The sequence below is a fragment of the Phycomyces blakesleeanus genome, assembly GCF_001638985.1.
Source record: "Phycomyces blakesleeanus NRRL 1555(-) unplaced genomic scaffold PHYBLscaffold_9, whole genome shotgun sequence".
Classification (NCBI taxonomy): domain Eukaryota; kingdom Fungi; phylum Mucoromycota; class Mucoromycetes; order Mucorales; family Phycomycetaceae; genus Phycomyces; species Phycomyces blakesleeanus.
The window spans coordinates 1413531-1433777 of NW_017265142.1; the positions used below are offsets into that span (position 1 = coordinate 1413531).

Genomic DNA, 20247 nt, shown 5'->3' on the forward strand with positions numbered 1-20247 from the left:
GAGCTAAAAATGGATTCTGGGCATTGACTTGAGTTGAATTGGATTGAATTGAATTGAATTGAATTGAATTTATTTAATAACATAAAATAAAAATAAAAATAAAAATAAAAATCTAGTATACCACCAGGTACAGAAAAAGAACACCAATGAAGCATGTTGGATTTTCAGTTGCCGATCCATTCAAAAAATACAACATCTTGGCATACGAAAATAAATTATACGCAGTCTGTAAGCGATACTTCAATATCCAATTATTTAATTTCGATTATACAAAAAGAGATCTAACATTGGATTTAAATCAGCGCTTCTGTGATCTCAATCAAGAATAAGAACTGTGATAAGTATACATATAAATATATATTTGCAAGCCAAATTTGTGTATAATATTGTGTATTTATTTAGCTGTAATTTTTTGCGTGCGATTTTGTGTTTAACATATATATATATAAAATTTAAGGAAATCAAAATAAAAACCAAAAAAAAGAATCAATCAATCTTGACACTTTGATATATTCTACGTACAAAGATGGTTGCAAATGTGTGCCCTACATAGCCTATAAAAGACAAACATTATGTCATTTGCATATGCGTATATTTAGTTACCCTTGAAAATACTCCAAAAAAAAAAAGTAAAATAAAATAAAGAACTGTAATAATGATAATAATTACCTAGCATGAAAAACATCCCAAGTGACAGGAGGGCAGTGTATCCAAAGTAGAAGCTGATCTGGAAGAGACCAGTCATTCTACAAAGAAAATAACAATGATATTTAATCATATTAAGAATAATGCAAGCCCCCAAAATAACAGTAACACATAACACCAATATAAAGGTTAAATTTTGAATGGAATTTTAACAGTAACTTAATACTTATTATCATCTCTCTCGATATCTCTATCTTTAGGTCTGTTTCTTTTACCTCGTTTTCGCAAAGAAATAATAGATAGAGTACAAATATATGTAGGCCGATGTAGAAGCACATGTCATGAAGCTCACCCAATGCCTGTTCAAAATCACCAGTCGTGAAACCTTAATCCAAAAAAGGAAATACCCAAAAATAATGATTAATTACTTACCAGCGATGGTCTTCAGAGTTGAGCAGGAAATATGTGCTCACGATAGCTACACAGGCACTGACAATCAAGAGAATGCAGAACACCAGCAACATAAAACCATATACATAATAGATCTTGTAGGTCCAGAACGAGGTGAAGATAAAGTAGATCTCAATAAAGATCGATCCAAAAGGAAGAATTCCACCCAATGCGATAATCATCAGGGGTTCAGCGTACCAGACCTTCTCTGGAATAGGTCTCGGGATAGGGTTCACACGACAAGGGAAGTCGGCCGGCCTCTTCCAGTTTCTACCCATAATTGCACCAAGCAAAGTCAATGGGAAACAGAGGAACGTCCATATAGCAACCATAGCCAACTAATAAAGTACAATGCATCCCCATCAAATACAGGCATAACAACTTTGAGCATTAAAAATTGTATTCCTTCCACCCCCTCTTTTATGTATGTATATATAATGTTTTTTTTTCTTTTCTTTTTTCGGCCTTGTGATTACCATAATTGGAAATGCAATTGCACGAGAGCTGGAATAGTAGATCGCAACGCTGTTAATGTAGCCACCCACGCACACTACCATAGCAGGCCACAGACTTGCAGTGAGAATAACAGTTTTCACCCAATCTTTGCCTATCGACACATTTATATCCTTAGCGACCCTGTTCACTTTCATTTGGTTCTATTCAACTGTCCAACATTGACTTACCTCCCCAGCAAGCGTAGTACCTCGCACTTGTAAACCCTGCCACCGCAGATGTAACCGCGTACAAGAAAACAGTAGCCGTCAAAATTGTGGCTCTTTCTGTGTATAGTCCTCCAACAATTGTGTATAAAATCACCACACCCGCCAGGATCACCAATTGACTTCCAGTACCCATAAAAGCCGACAACAACATCAAGCGTGGAGGTTGTCTAAAAACATCTCCATGAACCTGTTTCCATCCATAATCATCCCCAAAGTCTCTATCCTATACACAAAAGAGTAAAATTAAAAAGAACAAGAACACGTTAATTAAAGCAATTAACTTCTATTCTTTTTCTAACTCTCTTACTCTCTCCGCTATTTAAAATAACTGCTTACAAAATCTGCTGGTCCCTCTTCACGGTCATAACGAGCATAATCGCTCTTGATTGTTCTCAACAGGATAACAGACACCAGGCCAGTCAGGAAGAGCACCATCATAAACGAACTGAAAATCGAAAGCCAGTGTACCTATTTATTTATTTATTTATTTATTTATTCCAAACCTTCAATACTCTTTTTATATATTTTTTATGCTCATTTACCTTGTGTTCAAAAAAGTCAGTTTCAAGCAACAATTTGAAGCGATCCTCAAACTCAATTGATGTTTGCTGCCATTGAACAGAGTAACTAAAGGACATTTCGAAAGGTACAACATCTGTGACCTTTACTGGATTACCCATTTGGAGTTTCACCGAAATAATCTGTACTTCAATACATTAAAATCCACCCACCCATCAATCAATCAATCAATCAAGCAAGCAAAGAAGCATGATCATCCACACCGTTAGCCAACTTACTCTGTCCGCATTGTATTCAAACAAAAGATTCTTGTGAGTAAATATATAGTATTCTTTCCGTTGAACCGGGGAGCTATCATCAAATTCAGCTTTAGCTAAACGAGTTCCGACTGGACCAGAGATCGGCAGGTCATCTTTATTGTACCATCCAATGTAAATGTAGTTTGTTTTAAATTAGCCATTATAAATATATATATATATATATATATATACACAAAAAAAAGAACCTTGTATTTGTACTTATCAAAAGAGAAGCCTACCGATGAACATTGTAAACCAATATGCATTCATTGCTGCAGATTCAAACATGGCGATATCTTCTTGATTCAGCTTCTTTGTACAGAGAGGTTGATCCTCCACATCAGCTACTCATACATTAACCCAAGTTATATATATGTTTATATATATATATATATATTATGTTTGTCATTTTCTGTCTCTATCTATCTTTTAAATCATCGATACGCCTATTTCACTTTCATAGCTTTGAAAAGAAAACAAGAATGTCCTTACTCAGGTATCGAATAGAAATTCCAGAGTTGATAAGATCCATGCCCTGAAGCGCTTCACCAAATGTTTCATGATGATGCTGAACAGCACTGTCTCCATGGCAGAATGGGAGTTGATAGTAAGGATAGGTCTCCTGACGATTGTGAATTGGTCTGACTGTATCCATCCATGCTACCACCTCTTCTCCTTTCTCATACTAAAACTTTTATCATCAGCTCATCTGGATTAACAGAACAGAAAAAGAAGAGAAAGAAGAAAAAAAACTTGGAATGTAGAATGTGGAAAAGGGAAATATTTCTCCTACCACATGATTGTGTTCATCTGCCCACACGCTCCCTACAAGAAGTAGCAGTAGAGCTACTAGGGTCGCTTTAGTCATTCTATGCCGTCGTATCACACACGATCGGGAACAAAAAAAAAGAGGAATGAAAAAGAAGAGAGGGATTTGTTCTAATTGATGTGTGTGCCTGAATGTGTATATACGAGTGGGTATGTGTGTGTATATCCTCTATTAAAGAAGGATAAAAACAGATATTTAGAAAGGATGAAGAAAGGTATTATAGATTGATGAGCAAGAAGTGAAGGAAAGGGAAACAGGGAGGATTGTGACGTCGCATAAACGTCCAAGTGAGAGGCACGTTGCAAGACCGCACATACACACATAGATACACTCTTTCCGGAAAGTAAATTCGCCCATATTCTACAAGTACGGAGCTATAAATCCTGTCATTTTCTACAGTTCTCATGTACAACCAAGAAAATAAAAAACCTACTCTTTCCCATTTTTTTTTAAAAAAAAATCGTACCTATGTTGTTCGAGTGCATTCGTTGCGCTAATCAATTTGAAACCAAACGCATGAGGGTCAAATTTTGGAAAGCGATCGGCTGCATTTTATTATTATTATTTTCTGGGAGAGGAAGGAGGGTGTATTCAGAGACGGAGGAGTGAAGGGTAATTAACGGTTGTAATGTCCTGTAATTGATTTTCGCTCACGCGTTAATTTGGGGTCAGTAACGTGGAAGAGGATATTATCAGTGAGTGTAGTTTGGCCGTTTACACGGTTGTGATTGTCGCTATTTATAATGTACTGGAAGCAGGCAATTGCCTTAATGATCTTGTTCACTTGCGAAAGAAAGAGAGGCTTTTGATCAAAGGTTAAAGGGGGTTGGATGTGAGCGCTTTCACACATGGTATACAGATGCGTTTGGACACAATGAAGGATGTAAGAAGTGGAATATTTAGCTATGACATAAATAAAGGTGAGGATGCGAGCGACCGATGGAACACAACCGAAGCTTACCGAAAGCAATAAAGGCAAATATGACCTTCAACCTGTGCTTATCTGATGCAGAATTGACCAACGCTGTGATGCGTATCAGATCAATGCCAACCAACCGATGATTGAGAGCCCGGTACTGGGTTTTGACCTCAACCGAGCCAATTTGTTTGCTCAAGGATGCTTTATATATGATATTGATCCAAGTAGTAGGTTTTGTAGTAGCTTGCTTTTCCTTGCCGTTGACAGATATTCTGCTAAAATTGGATTATGGGAGTCAAATCTCAATCTTTTCTGCGATATCCATTCTCTTTCCTCTGAAAGTCTTTACTTACGCTAATTATAGGGAGACAACATCTTGATTCTACCGGACCACAAATTGTGCCTTCTTTGCCTTCATAGAATATTTATATCTGGTCCCTAAGGATACAGAATATTCGTATAAACATTTTCTTTTGTGCTTTAAAAAAAAAGAGCGGTTGTGGATTACTTACCAGTTGGTACTGGCAAACTCTGGAAATATAAGTAGTTGAAAGAAAACGAAAGTCATCACACACGTAAGAAGGCTGATATAGTAAATTCAAAAACCGGGAGCAAATGTAAAATTTGTACTCCGCAACTTATATCTTCTTGAGTTCTTATTCTTTCGCGATAGTTTTAATACACTCTAGGACGTCTGTTAAAGAGCTACAACATACTATGCTAGTATAGATATATATATATAGTATTAATAAAAAGTTATATGAAAAAAAGTGGAAATTTTCAGTGGCCCGGTTTTTTAGGTAAAGGTATCTTTTTTTATTTTTCATTAATAAGATACCCTTTCTTCAAAATGCATTTATACATTCTGCTTTGCATGGATTCAATTAGATTCTTGCACATCTCCTCTGGGATACTATCCCACTCATTCTGGAAACGGGATCACAATTCCCTCATTGAGCTGGCTGACTCTTCATATTGGTAGAGTTTACCCTTTGTGTACGCCCAAAGGTTTTCGATGGGATTAAGGTCAGGCGAAAACGGTGGGAAATCAATGACCTCAATCCCCTCTGCCTTCAACCACTTTCTGGTATTGGCTGCAGTGTGTGACCGGGCGTTATCATGCAAAAACATGATATCGGACTTGATGAGATTCTGCTTCTTCAAGGTCTTCAGTAAGCCCTGCTCCAAAACTGTTACGTATTTTGGGCTTGTCATGGTTTCATTGATCTTGAGAAGCTCTCCGTGACCTCTGGACGAAAAGCATCCCCAAACCATAACGTGTCCTCCAGCACGAACAGGGGAAGTCTTATCCTTATATTTTTTAATTGCCGACTTCTTCAACTTCCACCTCCATCACTTTCCATCCGAGCCAAAGCGATTCACCTTACATTCGTCTGAGAAGACAACACACTTCCAGTCCTCCACGGTGAAGTTGATATAGTTCCTTGCGAACTCCATAGGCTGCTTGCGGATAGCGGGGTTTGTTTTTACCTTCGGAGGTGGTTCCAAGGTACAGATGAACCCAGATGCTTTTAGCAAGGTGCGGATTGCTGGAGCCTTGACAGCAAAACCTTCACCACATAGCCGTCTCTCTGCCTCTGTTGTTGTCATAAATTCCTCATTTAGGAATGCATAGATGATATGGTGGGCGAGCCTTTCATCGATTTGGGCAGGTCTACCCCCAGGAACTGAGGTAGAGATGTTCAATTTTCTTCGATATCTCTTGACAGAAGTCTGCGAAACACCAACAATCTTTGCTACCTCGGCTGTAGACTTTCCATGTCTAAGTTCAACTTCAATTGAGAGTATTTTGTCGCGTGAGATGGGAGACATTTTTGTTTTAAAGTTGAGCAAAGGAACAAGGAAAACTCTGAAAAATTCAATATAATATATCTATTTTGTTTGCATGATTGTGATGTAATGACAAGACACACTCCGTATAAAAATTATCATAAAGCAGTTCTGCATTGAAAGTAAAGAAATAATGCTTTACTCTATTTTTTGGCCCATACCTAAAAAACCGGGCCACTGAAAATTTCCACTTTTTTTCATATAACTTTTTATTAATACTATATATATATATATATCTATACTAGCATAGTATGTTGTAGCTCTTTAACAGATGTCCTAGAGTGTATTAAAACTATCGCGAAAGAATAAGAACTCAAGAAGATATAAGTTGCGGAGTACAAATTTTACATTTGCTGGCCCGGTTTTTGAATTTACTATAAATAGCAAGATATCCAACAAGATTGCGTCATAAAGTATGTAATAACAACAGCTCCTTATAATCTTCTGCATAACTGGCTATTGATACAATGTATTTGTGACTAATTATTATTACTTCTTTATTGTCAAGTTTAAATTTAGGGATAGTAATTGAATATATTGTATTCTTTTCAGGACACGCCATTTTGCCCTGAAGGACTAAAGAACGACCCCGGACTGCGGAGAGGTAGTCACAATTAATTAGCCCGGTTAGATAGAAACGTCGTACCCGTAATATTGCTGCACACCCAAGCTAGTTAAGTTGTACATAATAATGAATTGGAAGGCATTCTGCTTCCTTTTGCTTACACTGAACCGTTTCTGAAAGGCGGTCGATTATTAAAAGTAAAAAAAAAAATTAATATTAATACTGACAATAAGAAAATTAGCCAATAGAAACTTTCAATAGAATAATAATAATAATTGGAAAAAAAAAAGAGTTTTCCAAATAATCACAAATGTTGTGATTTCAATTCCATGATTCAAGTTTGTATCAAACTTGGGAATTTAAAATATTTTATTTTATTTGATCTGTCTAATATTTTAATTTATCTGTGCAGCTTAATATTAGCACTAATGTAAATAAATACACACAGACATACATATATACATATGTACATACATCCAAATACGTACACACAAACACACAGACACACACATACTTATGAACTACTTTTTACATCTATATATTATATTATGTGCTTAGAATTTTGTAAAACTGGACCAAGTTCATCGGTGGATTGAATTCACAAGGGGAGGTTGTCGTTCTCATTTCACGTGACATGTTCCTGACCCAATGGGAGACAACGAAGTCATGTAACCCTTTTTTTTTCTCTCGCGTCTTCCTTTCTACCTCAAAAAGAAAAACGGGTGCTTGGTTTCAATGGCGGCGCCTCAGCAACCGAAGATTGACTTTAACTTTTACGAACAACCAAGCACAATATCATATTTTGATGCCATTATTGACCATCTAAGAAGCGATCTTGCCGCCGAAGGTGCTGACACAGCACTCTCTGCACCAGAACTTGCTTTTTTCACCGCGCGGTTTCAACATTTCCAACAAGATACACTCGGTGTCGAAGCAGCAGAGGCAGCTCACAAGGCTGGACAACCCATCGAACCACGCTTACCCGCACACTTCTTCAATGTTGAGCAACTCAGCGTGTCATCGCCCCTTTATACAATTCTCTTGGCTGCATATTCCTTCCAATGGGATAGAGAAATGGACGACTGGCAATTAGATGCACCGGAAGGCAGACCAATGTACTTAAAATTAACAGCATATATCAGAGAAAGACTTGTAGCTGCAGGATTCTATAAACTGCCCTGTATTGGATTCGCAGAAGACGTTTTGTTAAACAAGCGAAAGGAATTTACTTGGATGATACAATCTATGAAAGGTAATAACTTTACGGTCTGACCAAGCCTCTAAAAAAGGAATAGAAAAAAAAAGAAAAGGAAAAACGAAGAAATAGGAAGGAAAGAAGAAATACTTTAAGCATAGAATACAATATGGTTCTCTTTTGTCATAACTCTTTTTGTATTTTTTTTTTTAAAAAAAAAAGGTGAATTGGCTGAGAATGACACTACAGCAACACACATTCTCCATGGGAACGACAATACTTCCCATGACAACCATTCAGGTAGAATCATCGAGCGAAAAAATAATCGAGTACTGGTACATTATCTCGGCCTACCAACATCTTACGACACATGGAAGGATGAGACTGAGTGCAAGGCAATGAAAGAAATGAATCCAATCAATCAAACACAATATCATGTCAAGGCAAGCTGGCTTAAAGACAGCTTTTTGTATAATGAGTGGATGAACGAAGCTGATTACGATGAACCCGATCACCAAACATCTCCCACCACTCTTAAACGATCTGGCGAACTAAGCCAATTGAACGATATTTCCAGTCCAGCTAAGAAAGCCAAGACTCCTACACCTAGTAGTATTAAGGAGCCTACAGAACCTGAAGAACCTCCTGTACAAGAATCTCCTCAAATAAAACATATACGAGAAGAAGAACAGCAAAAATTCGTGTCCAAGCAACCCACCGACATTATCATACCATCATATGCCGCTTGGTTTGATATGACACAAATTAATGAGATCGAAGAACGTTTTATGCCAGAATTCTTTAATAACAAGAACAAATCAAAGACCCCAAGTGCATACAAAGATTATAGAGATTTTATCATAAACACTTATCGTATGAACCCTCTCGAATATTTGAGTATTACTGCCTGTAGACGTAATCTTATCGGTGATGTATGTTCGATCATCCGTGTCCATGCATTTCTCGAACAATGGGGATTGATTAATTACCAAGTAAGTACATATACAAAAAAGAGAGAGTGAAAGGTGAAGAGAAAGAAAGAAAAAAAATCACGTAGAAGATATACAAATCTTATACATTCTTCATAATTACCATGACACCTCTCCATTTACTTCCCTCTCCTCCCCCTCTCCCCGTCCCAAAAAAAAGGTTGATCTTGAGGCAAAGCCATCCAACATCATTCCTGCTTTTGATTCACAGTACAAAATTATTTCTGAAGACCCACCAGCCGAACATCCAATTGTCGACGAAATACCTGTAAAAACACCAACACCAAAAGATCATAAAGAAGTTCCCCGTGGAAATTGCAATACCTGCGGAGAAAAATGTGTAGACGATTATTACGAGAGTAGCCAGGCCAATGGAATTTGTCTGTGTAAATCATGCTATCTTGAAGGGAAATACCCCGTCGAGTTACATACAGGTGACTTTATACGACATTTGAAAGAAAAGGAAAAGGAAAAGGAAAAGGAAGAAAAATGGACAAAAGATGAAGAGAAACAGCTCTTGGAAGGACTTGAATTATACGACGACGATTGGAACAAGGTGGCGGACCATGTTGGCTGCCGGACCCGAGACGCTTGCGTATTGCACTACTTGGATCTGTCAACCAAGGATCCGTTTGTGGACACCGAGATTGCTAAACTTGGCATTCTCCAATTCGACAAGAGCGAACCAACAGAGAATCCAATCATGTCTACTGTCGCCTTCTTGGCCTCAACTGTCGATCCAGTAGTTGCTAAAGCAGCTTCTAAACAAGATGCAAATCAAAAGATGAAGCGAGACCCAAAAAAAGGAGAGAATGGAGAAGAGGAAGAAAACGCGTTGCGTACATTGGCGTTTAAGGTTATACGGGCAAAACTGGATCGGTTTGAGGATCAGCTAGCGAATTACAAAGAAAAAGAGGAATTTGTAGAAGAAGAAAAACAACGCATCGAAAGAGAGCGTCAACGACTGGCAGTTGACCGTATAGCGTTCAAAAAGAAAGTTCAGCTTATAGAGCAAGAGATTATACAACGAAATGGGGTTGCTGCCGCAATGTCAAACGCAATTACTCCTGCGCAAATACAACAGCAGATGGCTGGTGCAGGGCTCGCAGGGCGGATGCCAATGATGTTAAGTACGCAACAGCAGCAGCAACTCCAACAACAAATGCAGCAACAGCAACAACACCAGCAGCAACAGCATCAGTCGCACCAACACCAGCAATTACAGCAGCAGAATCAACATCAACAACAGCAGCAGCAACAGCAGGTACAACAGCATTCACACCAGCATCAACAGGATCAAGTTATGCAACAGCAGCATCAACAACAGCATTCTCAAACTCAACAACAGAGGTTCCAGCTTCAGTTACAAATGCAAATGCAAGCCCAACAACAGGGACAATTTCGGCCATCTATGCCTGGAAGCAACTTCAGACAATTCTAAACTCTCACTCACTCACTCAAACTCACACTCACAATCACACACAATCACACACAATCACAAAACCACACACACACACTCCAAAAAAAAAGGCATATTCTCATGTCATTAATACAGAAATTACTTCCGATAAAAATAATGAGGGAGGTTGTATAAAATAACAAGAACATCATATACAAAAAATTGGTTAAACTAAGAAGCAAGAAATTTCTGTAAAAGTTCAACCATGAACAAAGATACGAAAATAGAGAAGAGAGAGTTTCAATATTAAGCTGAAAAGAGAGAAAGTGTGTAAGAGAGAGAGAGAGAGAGAGAGAGAGAAAGTCATATCTATATGAAAGGTTAACAGATGAAAATATTTTATTACTGGGTTTTTTGGGCCTTACACACTATAACATATAGGAAACTCACTGAGAACTGAAGGAGAATTAATTAAGGGTGGAAAGTTGAAAAATACTTTATTGCTGATTTTTTTAGATCTTTCACACTGTAGCATTTAAGCAACTCAATAAGAACTCAAGAATAGTTGAAACGAAATTAAAAAAAAAATGTAAAATCCTAAATATAAGAGAAAGAGAAAGAAAACCAAATAAAGGGACATAAATCATTTAATAAAGCATGACAAGAGTGTAACCACTGAAAAAACGAGTGAACAGAATAATAATAATAATAATAATAATAAACTCTATTGACAGGGAACAACTTTGACACTACAACAAGAAAAGGGGTCACTATTGGGGTCACTATTGGGGTCACTTTAGGGGCCTTTTTCGTTTGGACCCCCTGTTTGGACCCTTTACTTTTATGGAATAATATGTATCTATGCTCTCTTAACGATGTAGAGTTTTATTCACATACCAATAAACGCTTTGATAGGTTATACTCGTCTTTTTAGTAGTATAATGCGCTTAGAAAACCAGACTTCGCTAAGAAAAAAATCATTCTATTCCATGTATCTTCTGCATTTCTTATTATTTTAAGGCAGTTCTCGAACAAACCAAAACATCTGTTAAAGAAGTACAATATACTATAATATTAGCTATAAATACAATGTTAATAGAAAGTTATACAGTAGTCCCTCAATAATTTCACGACCTAGGTAAGGCTAGGTGCTTTGATATTATTGAAGAGTGAAATTAAGAACGTCTATATTTCCTGGTAGACGGTAAAGGATTAGCCTAAAATGAGGCTTATATACCAGGAAATAAAGCAAAAAAACTCATCTACTAGAAAATAAGAAAATTCATAATTCAATACATTAGTAGTAGACAGGTGAAAATATTTTATTGTGGGTTTTTCTAGGCCTTACGTATTTTAGCATATTGACTACCCAATGAGAGCTGAGAAATATCTGAAATTAAAGTAACCCTCTAAATATGAGGGGGAATAAAAAAATATGTAAAAAGTGAAGGATAATTAAAGAAAAAGTATGGAACACGCATGACAGAGACAAAGATGAATAGTCAGCAAAAACAGTAAGAGAGCACGTAAAAAACCCCCTGTGTGGGAAAACGGCTTTTAGAAATACTAAGACTAAAATAGATAATACAGCTGGTAAGAATACAGGTGAAATAAATGTATAAGAAAAATAAATGACACAAAAGAATCGAGAATAAGTAACTAGGTACTGACGGCACCAGAATTGGGAACGGATTTCAGTAGGGATAGAAACTCCAAAGAGGGATTCCTTTTAGCAACTCGGACGATCCATTTATGGATCCAGAATACACAACGATACCAGACCAAGTCAGTCCTCCTAGGCACAATTTTGGGCGGGCACAGATGGAGGGGGTTGACAAGGAACGCTGGAAATTTTGGATAGAAGATGAGGGAACGGATCACCAGGAACAGGTTCTTGGGTGGGTGGCAGGATGCAGTGGGGACAGGTTGGTTTTGTGGCATGGAATTTCGCTGCAAGGTCGATGAGAATTTGACCATGAGCTTTTTTTTCTGGCAGTTTGTAGGATGAGGTGGTTTGATCAACTACACGTAGCAAGGAAAGCAAGCACAGCCACCAATCACACCATGTACCAGGCGATTTGAAAGACCTGGGGAGACAGTTGAGAGCATAGTCGATGAGATGACCCTCTGGAGAAGGAGCAGGATCCATCAAAGACCAGAGTTTTTGAATGAGAGTGATTGTGGCAGAGCATATGAGCATGTGGTTTCGGTTACCCTTGATAGCGCCACATTGGCACTCAACTGATGGTGTGGGTGCTAGCCAAGCAATTCGCCATTTGATCAGCCGGCGTCGTTCTGAGCGAGTGCAGGGCAGTAGTAAGACCGGATCCCAGACAGGTTTGCACAAGCCTCTAGCGACAGTTACCGGACGGTTAACGCTCGCAAGTTGCATGTCGATTTCTTTTTGGCACAGTAGAACATAAGCTTCTTTTAATGGGTCCTTCGACCGAGGTTGATGTTCTTTCAGCAATTGGGCCTTTTTCCACAGTACACTAAGACGAAGCTCACCCCATGTCGTTTTTTCTTTGGAAAGGTCCAGCTACGTGGTAAGAGCTTTGATCAGGGAGTCTGAGGGTAGTGTTTCAGCACGACGAAAAAATTTGGTTTGAAGAGCACGGGAACGGGTGAATAGGTTGGGTAGAGCAGCTAATGCAGCGATATGAACAACTCCCATCGTTGCATCTTTAAAGAGGTTTCGATCCCGCAATCTTTGGCTATGGGTACTAACGCATTTCTCGTCGATATCTTTGCGGGCTCTGTGGTGATCCAGACACTCGGATGTTGGATTTATCACATATAAGAACATATTCATATTGGGATAGCGTAGTAGCTATCCCCTTGTCAGTATAATATATATATAAACGATGAAGTAATCGGGCCAATAATTATTACAGTTAGTACTGTAGATAATATCTTAAAGATTGTTAACATAATTATATCATACTGCCGGGTAAACTGTGTCAGATCGATATGGAGCTAATTTAGTAGGAAGTCCTAAAGCTCTAGTGTAAAAGAGAAAAGAATAGCTAAGAGCTAAAGAAGTACGATTTATGACTTGATGTCATAATTATAACACCAACACTAGTTAAGCAGTAAATACACTCTAATAACTAAATATAGTAAAGGAAGAAAGCCTTAAGAAACTAAGACGTAATGACAAGAGCAGATTGTGTTTTCTTATAAAAAGGGACACTTTTTATTTATGAATAAAGGACAACTTATATACAGTCTCAAAGTATTTCTATACATCTCTATTATCAAATTTATTATTTTCTATTGTTTCGTACCTGAAATACCACAGGCTCGATACTAGTGGTAGACAGATACACTTTTCACAAAATTGAATTTTATTTGTTTTTTTTTAAATGAATATGAGTGGACAATCTTGAACAATATTTGTTCAAAAAGTTATCCCTCTTTTTTGAAGAACAAATTGTTGAACAATCCTTGAAACATTTACTAATTTAGATATAATAACTCTGATTGGTATGTTCTTTAAATATATGACCTCATTATGGTCGAGTTCTCTAGTCTTTCATTTAAATTAGTATTATTCATGGATAATACAAATAATATACTACTCTTTCTATTTAACTTATCACTACTATGCCACGATATAACAGAAAACAAAAAGCGATCCGTGAAATCAAAGAGTCTTGCAAGAATTTTGATGAAGATTTGGATCAGAAAATATTTGATTTGGAGGAACTGGCCCTGTTTGATGACAGAGACACTGAAATATACAATGATATGATCGACAGGTACTCATTGTTTATTGACCACAATAAAGTTGAAGAGGATATTGTAGAAGATATTATCTCGTATAAATACCTATATAAGGGAAAGAATGCCATCCCAAAACTAGTGACAAAGGAAAATAAATTAGAGTTCTTGGAAAACATAGGTGAAGATGGTTTTCTGAAAGAAATCAGAATGAGCAAGACTTCCTTCAATAAGCTTTACAATATGGTGAAGGATCATGCGTTCTATCAATCACCTGCAACCTCAAAGCAAATAGACGTCAAGCTTCAGCTTGCTATTATTCTTGAGCAACTGAGATCAAGTGGTAATGATGCAGCATTCAGTCGAATTGCCAGAAGATCTGGTGTTGGAAGTAAATCGATCAAAATACTAGTACACTTATAATCATAAATATATAAAATTAACAAACCGTTAACCCCTTTTAATTCGTTAGAAGGAAGCATAAGAAACTTTATCCTTCGTTTCTTTTCAGTAATGATGTCAATGGAGGAAGATTTCATATTCTGGTCATTAGAATTTGAGAAGCAAACTATCATGAAAGAGAATGAGAAGCCTCTTGGATTCCCAAATCTTATTGGATTTCTCGATGGATGTACATTTGACTTTGTTTGTGCTCCAACATAGAAAAGGTCCGAGGTCTATGACAGAAAGTTAGTATATTGTGGGAATATTCTTGCTGATTGTGATCACAACAGAAAGATACGTTACTTATCTACTGGATACTTTGGGAGCTCTCGTGATATGCGGGCTATTATCAAGTCTTCTCTGAGAACAAATTCAGAGCGATACTTCTCCAAGGAACAGTATGTCTTGGCCGACAGTAGATACAAAGCTACCAACTATGTTGTTCCTGTATGCAAGAAGCCAAGAAATCAACCAATGCACAAGTCCAATGAAAAATTCAATGTGTATATTGCAATGATGCATGTTAAGATTGAATACGCATTTGGTATACTGAAAGAGAGGTTCTATTCTCTCAAGAGTATTCCTGTTCAAATCAAAAGCGAAGATGACATTAGGTTGGTGAATTCATGGATCCAGGCATGCATAATTTTAAACAACTTTCTAATGGATCAAGTAGATGACATGATGACAATCAGAATTAAGAGTAAATGGGAAGCATTGGAGTTTGAAGAAATGAGACGGCTTGAGGAGGAGTGAGGTGATTCAAGAGTATACAGCAGAGCAGCTCCTGTTATAGTACGTGGAGAAGATAAATACAATGAAATCAAGTTAATTGTACTTACATCAAATGGCAAAGCATCTCTTATGGAAAATTGATATAAATATATTACATTGATCTTTTTTTTTGTACATTTCCATTTTAACTGTTATACATTTTTTCCATTGTTAATATAATTGTTTTTATTTTAATAAATTTGCTTATTCACATAAGGATATTATACTAAACCATCATTAAAACATTGACACTAAGTATGAGATCAAAGTATAAAATACATCTTAAATTAATAGATATGTTGTATTAGCAATGTAGATTAATCACTCTGTTTTTTTTATTATAACTTTAGGCATACTCCTCTCTTATTTTCTTCTCAGACCAATAAAACAAACTTGCCATCCCAAGTATCATATTCATATCTGCGTCTAATGTCTCTTTCTTCCAATGGTCTTCTCTGACCTTCAGAAAATAGGCTTCTTTAATGGCAATTTTCTTGTCTTGGAACGCCTTGGCAGCAGCATCCATCACCTTCAGCTTCTTATCTACTGCCTTCTCTCTCTCTTTGACAAGCTGGGCATGCGTCGAGTCTCTCTTCTTGGACTTGGTCATTTCTGGCACAAGAGAACTAGTCAACAAATTGCTGGTAGGGCCCAGAGCAAGAAGTGAATCATCACCAGAAGTGTTCAGAGCAAGAGATGGATTTTTACCAGCAGTTCCCACAATCAGAGGTGCAATAAAGTCCAAAGCGTCCAACAAATGATGTTCATCTTTGCTGACAGGTTCCAGAATCGCAATTTCATCACCATTGTCTTGCTTTTTATCCTTGACAGAGATTTCTTTACGAGTTGCACTACTCATGCCATACTCTCTGGCAAAGCTGACAGGCTTGTCACTGTTTGAGACACATAGGGACTTGGTCATCCTTGTTTGCATGATCTCTTTCAATCTGAATAAATCAGGACAGATATCATTCAGTCTTCCTGTTAAAAACACAATTAGAATTAACAAAAGATATTGGATTTGATATGAACGTATGACCAAACTCTTCTTTTCTACTGACAGAATTATCAAAGCCATAAGAGCCTTCACCACTCTGCGTAAGAACTCTATAAGCATTACAGTACTGCTTGTTTATTAGATGGTTAATCCTGGTCTTGATCTGCGAAGCTGGTTAGTCTATTTCTTGCTCGTCAAAGTATTGTTTGCAATTATTAATTATTCCAGTATTGTTGATCTTAAATTTCTTTCCATCAGGAGTTTTCCCAAGGTACTTTTTGAGATTATTCTTACTATTCTTGAGTAAGAAATGGAGAATTTTCCCAAGAGAAATCATTCTGTCTTTTCTGCCATCAGATTCCTTCTATGATTTGTAAGGGGTAGTCGATTTATTTTCCTTAACTTTGAAAACACTGGTATTATTGCTGAAAGACATTCTAGCAAATTTTAATAATGATAATAACAAAAGAGTAGAAAGAGAAATAAACAGATGCATATGAAGGATCTTAAGTTATTTTTTTAGATCATGTCTATACACTACTTTACATCATGATATCAATGTAGTTAAACATCACATCACTCATCTAATACATTTCAGACTGCAAAATATTATTTGACTGTTTAGGATTTTTTGTATTTATTGTAGACAGATGAAGTATAATATGATTGGCCAGATTATAATCTTTTTTATTCAATTTTTTTTTAGAATTTATATCTGTCTACTACTACAGTTTTTTTTTGCTGCTTTCTGTCACCGGCTAGCACCCTTAGTATAACTCTTTCACATAAGCTAATTTTTGTTTAAAAAACCCCATTACTCAAAAACAACTAATCAACCACGCATCCACTCCCATCCCTGTCCCGCCAACTTTACTGACCTAAGTAACCTCTGTTTTATCAAGTTGCCATGAGTCCAAAGGGATCCACCAACACGAACGTCTTCAAGACAGTTCCTCCTCGACAGTCTTGGCCGGCAAAATCGTTGGCTGACCAAACGTTTTGCAGCCCCAAGAATGCTCAGCTAAAAGCCAATTTGGACGAGGCACTTGCACGCGCAGCCATACACGAAGAACAGCACAAAGCTCTGCTTAGCAAGATAGATGTAATTGTAGAACACTCGATTGCACTTCAAGAACAGAACAGCACTCTTACCGAGGAGCTCCGCATTGCAAATGAGCACGTAGAGTTCCTACACAACCAACTCCAGCTTCAGGTACAAGTACCTGGTGCTTCAACCTTCACCACCACCACTCTCCCGCCTACAGAGATTGCTCCTGTTGAGAATTTCTCAGTGGAAGCCTCTGCCCATGGTCCTGTCACCATCTCCACACCCTCACCCACCACGTTTTTGGCTGCTGCCAAGAAGGCAATGGGAAAGAGACCCAACCAGCCCAAGCTCACCACTGCTCAAGCTACCCGCGCCCTGCAACCCGAAAGTGAACCATCTGTGTATGCATTTGTATACCTGCCCTGCTGCCACCACCTCAAGTACTCCCAAGTACGAAAGCTCTTGAAAACATTCAAGATCCAACAGTCCCGTGTCTTGGACATTGCATTCCCGAAACGTGGCACTCTCTCCCTCCTTATGCACAACGACTTCAAGGACAAGATCACCCAGCTCTTCGCAGACATTGGCGTGTCTGTGTAGACAGATTTTGATCCCTTGGACCATCGGATCATTACTGACCCGGAACATGCCCACAAACCCGTGCAGGACCACCAACAGCTTGCATACAAGCTACACTGCCAACGTCTTCTTGCTCTCTGCCTTCGCCTCCCTGCCCCACTGGGCAAAAGTGTCATGAGGCACTTTTGTATAGTGGAAAGTAGCTCTCTTCGCCTCCTTTCAGTCTGCCTTGAGCAGTATCTGGAAGACCGAAACCTTCCATCTGGCCCCCAAGCCAGTGCCATTGACACTGCCACTGCTATGGTTATAGGATAAATAAGCTTGCTTATAGTCTTCTCTTCTTGTCCTGTCTTCTCTCCTCCTCTCTGTCTCTCTTAGTTTAATCTGTATTATTCTTTCTCTTCCCCTTAGCTAGTTTTATCAGTCATATTTCTGTTTTTTCTCTTATTTCTTCTGCCACAGCTCTCTTGGGTCGCCACTATGCTAAAATGCGCAAGGCCTAGACAAACCCATAAAAAAAAATATTTTCACCTGTCTACCGCTACGATTCTCTTTTGTGTAAAGAATACAGACACACAAAGTTGATGCCAAATGCAGAATTAACTAAAAATAACCCTCCCATCACAAACCATCCACCCGCACACCAGAACAACCTGTCCAATGGCACACAAACGGTCTCAATACGCTTAGAAATCATGCCACAGGCCCAAAAACAAAGTATACCATACACGATCTTTAAGTTCACTGCTACAGAAAACGAGACATCTGCAACATCCCTGGAGACCAACTCGCTACCCAAACCCCAAATCCCAGCAAAAAGAAATAAAGCCCAGACTCTTGCTATCCAGAAGCAGAAAAGAGCAGCCAGCACGCGAAGCATGATCAACAAGAACCATGCAAACTTGGTCGAGGGTGGTTTCACCTACAACAGAGACGAAGCTATGACTCTCGCAGAAGATCAACAGGAACGTGCCGCCTTTAAGGCCACCATTGCTGACTTAACTGGAAGGTTGGAAAAACTGGTCGCCAACTACCAGTCAGTAATGGAAAAGCTTAATAGCTTACTCGCCAAGCACAACGTCAGCACTACCAGAGCGACCTTTGCACCCACTGGTAAAGACTTGCTGATGGCATCTAAGCATGCCCCAAAAACCCTGATGAACTATGACAGCAGCAACAATTGCACCCAATGTGCCAACTGCAACCCCATCATTGACAACAGCAACAACAACAACAAAAGCAGCAATATCACTACAGGTAGCACTGCCACACCCACCCAGACTTCATATATTACGCAAGCCAAGAAGGGCATAGATGCCAAACAGGCCAAGCAGTAAGTCCAAGTCTGCAGAGTCCAGGGACAACGACTCCTACAAAAACCAACTGGCCCATCTGAGTACGAATTTGTGTACCTCCTGGCCAAAAGATACATCAAGTACCAGGAAATGAGAAAAATCCTCAGCTCTTTTAAGATCCCCACCTCCCACATCCTAGACATCCAATTCCCTGCCAGAGGGACAGTAGCTCTCCTCATCAACGGGGAGTTCTGCAAAGAACTTATCACATTACTAGAAAAGGCCAAAGTGACCCCACTAGACAACTTTGATCCCACCGCCACCGACGTGATTGCCGATCCCAAGTTGAAAGAAGAGTTCATCGAGGTTAGGGCAATAAAAGCCCAGACACTTTTCGACGCATGCCAACTTACCTTGGCCACAGCATCATCTGACACTTCTCGTCCCCAAAGGCTGTCATGAAGATCTCGCAGATCGCAGTCTCCGACTACCTGGAAGGCCGAAAAACTGACAGCACCATCACCACAGTAGCACCAACCAATGCCATGGATGGAATCGAATCCACTGAAATGCCACGCACAACAATAAATAAATAGACTGAAGATCGGTTTATTTAATGACAATGGACTACGGCCCAAATTGGTGAATGTGATAGATGCTTGTGAGACGAATGATATTGATATTCTTTTTGTTACAAAGACTTTCCTGCCTGAGAGCGCCCCTGCTATCCAGTGCCCTTGGACCCAGATACACAACTTTGCCATTCTAACGACGTCGCCAAAGCCAATGGACGGCATCTCACTACTTATAAGGCCAGATTTTCCTCATCATGTACACCCCCTTCCAATCATTAACCCCCACGTTGTATCATGTAGGATCGATCTCTATACTATACACTGCGTATACCTCCCACCACGATTGACATCCTCTGAGTGTCAAGAGTGGCTGGCGCTGTTACCCATTCACGACTTCACCATTGTTTGTGGAGACTTCAATGCTTGACTA

At 38.6% G+C, this 20247-nt stretch overlaps 8 protein-coding genes across 8 annotated transcripts; 4 read left to right on the plus strand and 4 right to left on the minus strand.

Annotated features, from left to right (window-relative positions):
* Positions 1-376: 376 nt before the first annotated feature.
* Positions 377-3503, minus strand: PHYBLDRAFT_186833 (hypothetical protein; the record flags this gene model as incomplete). Its single annotated transcript, XM_018439288.1, has 12 exons — positions 377-554; positions 670-746; positions 921-1004; positions 1078-1433; positions 1572-1702; positions 1779-2040; positions 2154-2285; positions 2360-2518; positions 2615-2748; positions 2875-2979; positions 3128-3320; positions 3429-3503. The coding sequence occupies 12 exons, from the start codon at positions 3501-3503 to the stop codon at positions 487-489; spliced, it is 1776 nt and encodes a 591-aa protein (XP_018292577.1). The 3' UTR covers positions 377-486.
* A 577-nt stretch (positions 3504-4080) lies between these two features.
* On the minus strand, positions 4081-4951 carry PHYBLDRAFT_167945 (hypothetical protein; the record flags this gene model as incomplete). The annotated part of the gene is made up of 3 exons (XM_018435757.1): positions 4081-4367; positions 4426-4658; positions 4896-4951. The coding sequence occupies 3 exons, from the start codon at positions 4949-4951 to the stop codon at positions 4081-4083; spliced, it is 576 nt and encodes a 191-aa protein (XP_018292578.1).
* A 3723-nt stretch (positions 4952-8674) lies between these two features.
* PHYBLDRAFT_93373 (hypothetical protein) lies at positions 8675-9245 on the plus strand (the record flags this gene model as incomplete). Its single annotated transcript, XM_018443829.1, has 2 exons — positions 8675-8986; positions 9144-9245. Coding segments are annotated over 2 exons (414 nt in total), but the record flags the coding sequence as incomplete, so codon positions are not given.
* A 2932-nt stretch (positions 9246-12177) lies between these two features.
* On the minus strand, positions 12178-13194 carry PHYBLDRAFT_167947 (hypothetical protein; the record flags this gene model as incomplete). Its single annotated transcript, XM_018435758.1, has 2 exons — positions 12178-12874; positions 12926-13194. The coding sequence occupies 2 exons, from the start codon at positions 13192-13194 to the stop codon at positions 12178-12180; spliced, it is 966 nt and encodes a 321-aa protein (XP_018292580.1).
* A 794-nt stretch (positions 13195-13988) lies between these two features.
* PHYBLDRAFT_144978 (hypothetical protein) lies at positions 13989-15305 on the plus strand (the record flags this gene model as incomplete). Its single annotated transcript, XM_018431332.1, has 3 exons — positions 13989-14496; positions 14578-14736; positions 14800-15305. The coding sequence occupies 3 exons, from the start codon at positions 13989-13991 to the stop codon at positions 15303-15305; spliced, it is 1173 nt and encodes a 390-aa protein (XP_018292581.1).
* A 364-nt stretch (positions 15306-15669) lies between these two features.
* Positions 15670-16657, minus strand: PHYBLDRAFT_67538 (hypothetical protein; the record flags this gene model as incomplete). Its single annotated transcript, XM_018441812.1, has 2 exons — positions 15670-16430; positions 16615-16657. The coding sequence occupies 2 exons, from the start codon at positions 16655-16657 to the stop codon at positions 15670-15672; spliced, it is 804 nt and encodes a 267-aa protein (XP_018292582.1).
* Positions 16658-17227: 570 nt separating this feature from the next.
* On the plus strand, positions 17228-18262 carry PHYBLDRAFT_144980 (hypothetical protein; the record flags this gene model as incomplete). Its single annotated transcript, XM_018431333.1, has 2 exons — positions 17228-17962; positions 18035-18262. 2 exons carry the CDS (start codon positions 17228-17230, stop codon positions 18260-18262), a joined length of 963 nt encoding a protein of 320 aa, XP_018292583.1.
* A 269-nt stretch (positions 18263-18531) lies between these two features.
* On the plus strand, positions 18532-20244 carry PHYBLDRAFT_144981 (hypothetical protein; the record flags this gene model as incomplete). The annotated part of the gene is made up of 4 exons (XM_018431334.1): positions 18532-19280; positions 19374-19608; positions 19695-19769; positions 19942-20244. The coding sequence occupies 4 exons, from the start codon at positions 18532-18534 to the stop codon at positions 20242-20244; spliced, it is 1362 nt and encodes a 453-aa protein (XP_018292584.1).
* Positions 20245-20247: the final 3 nt, after the last annotated feature.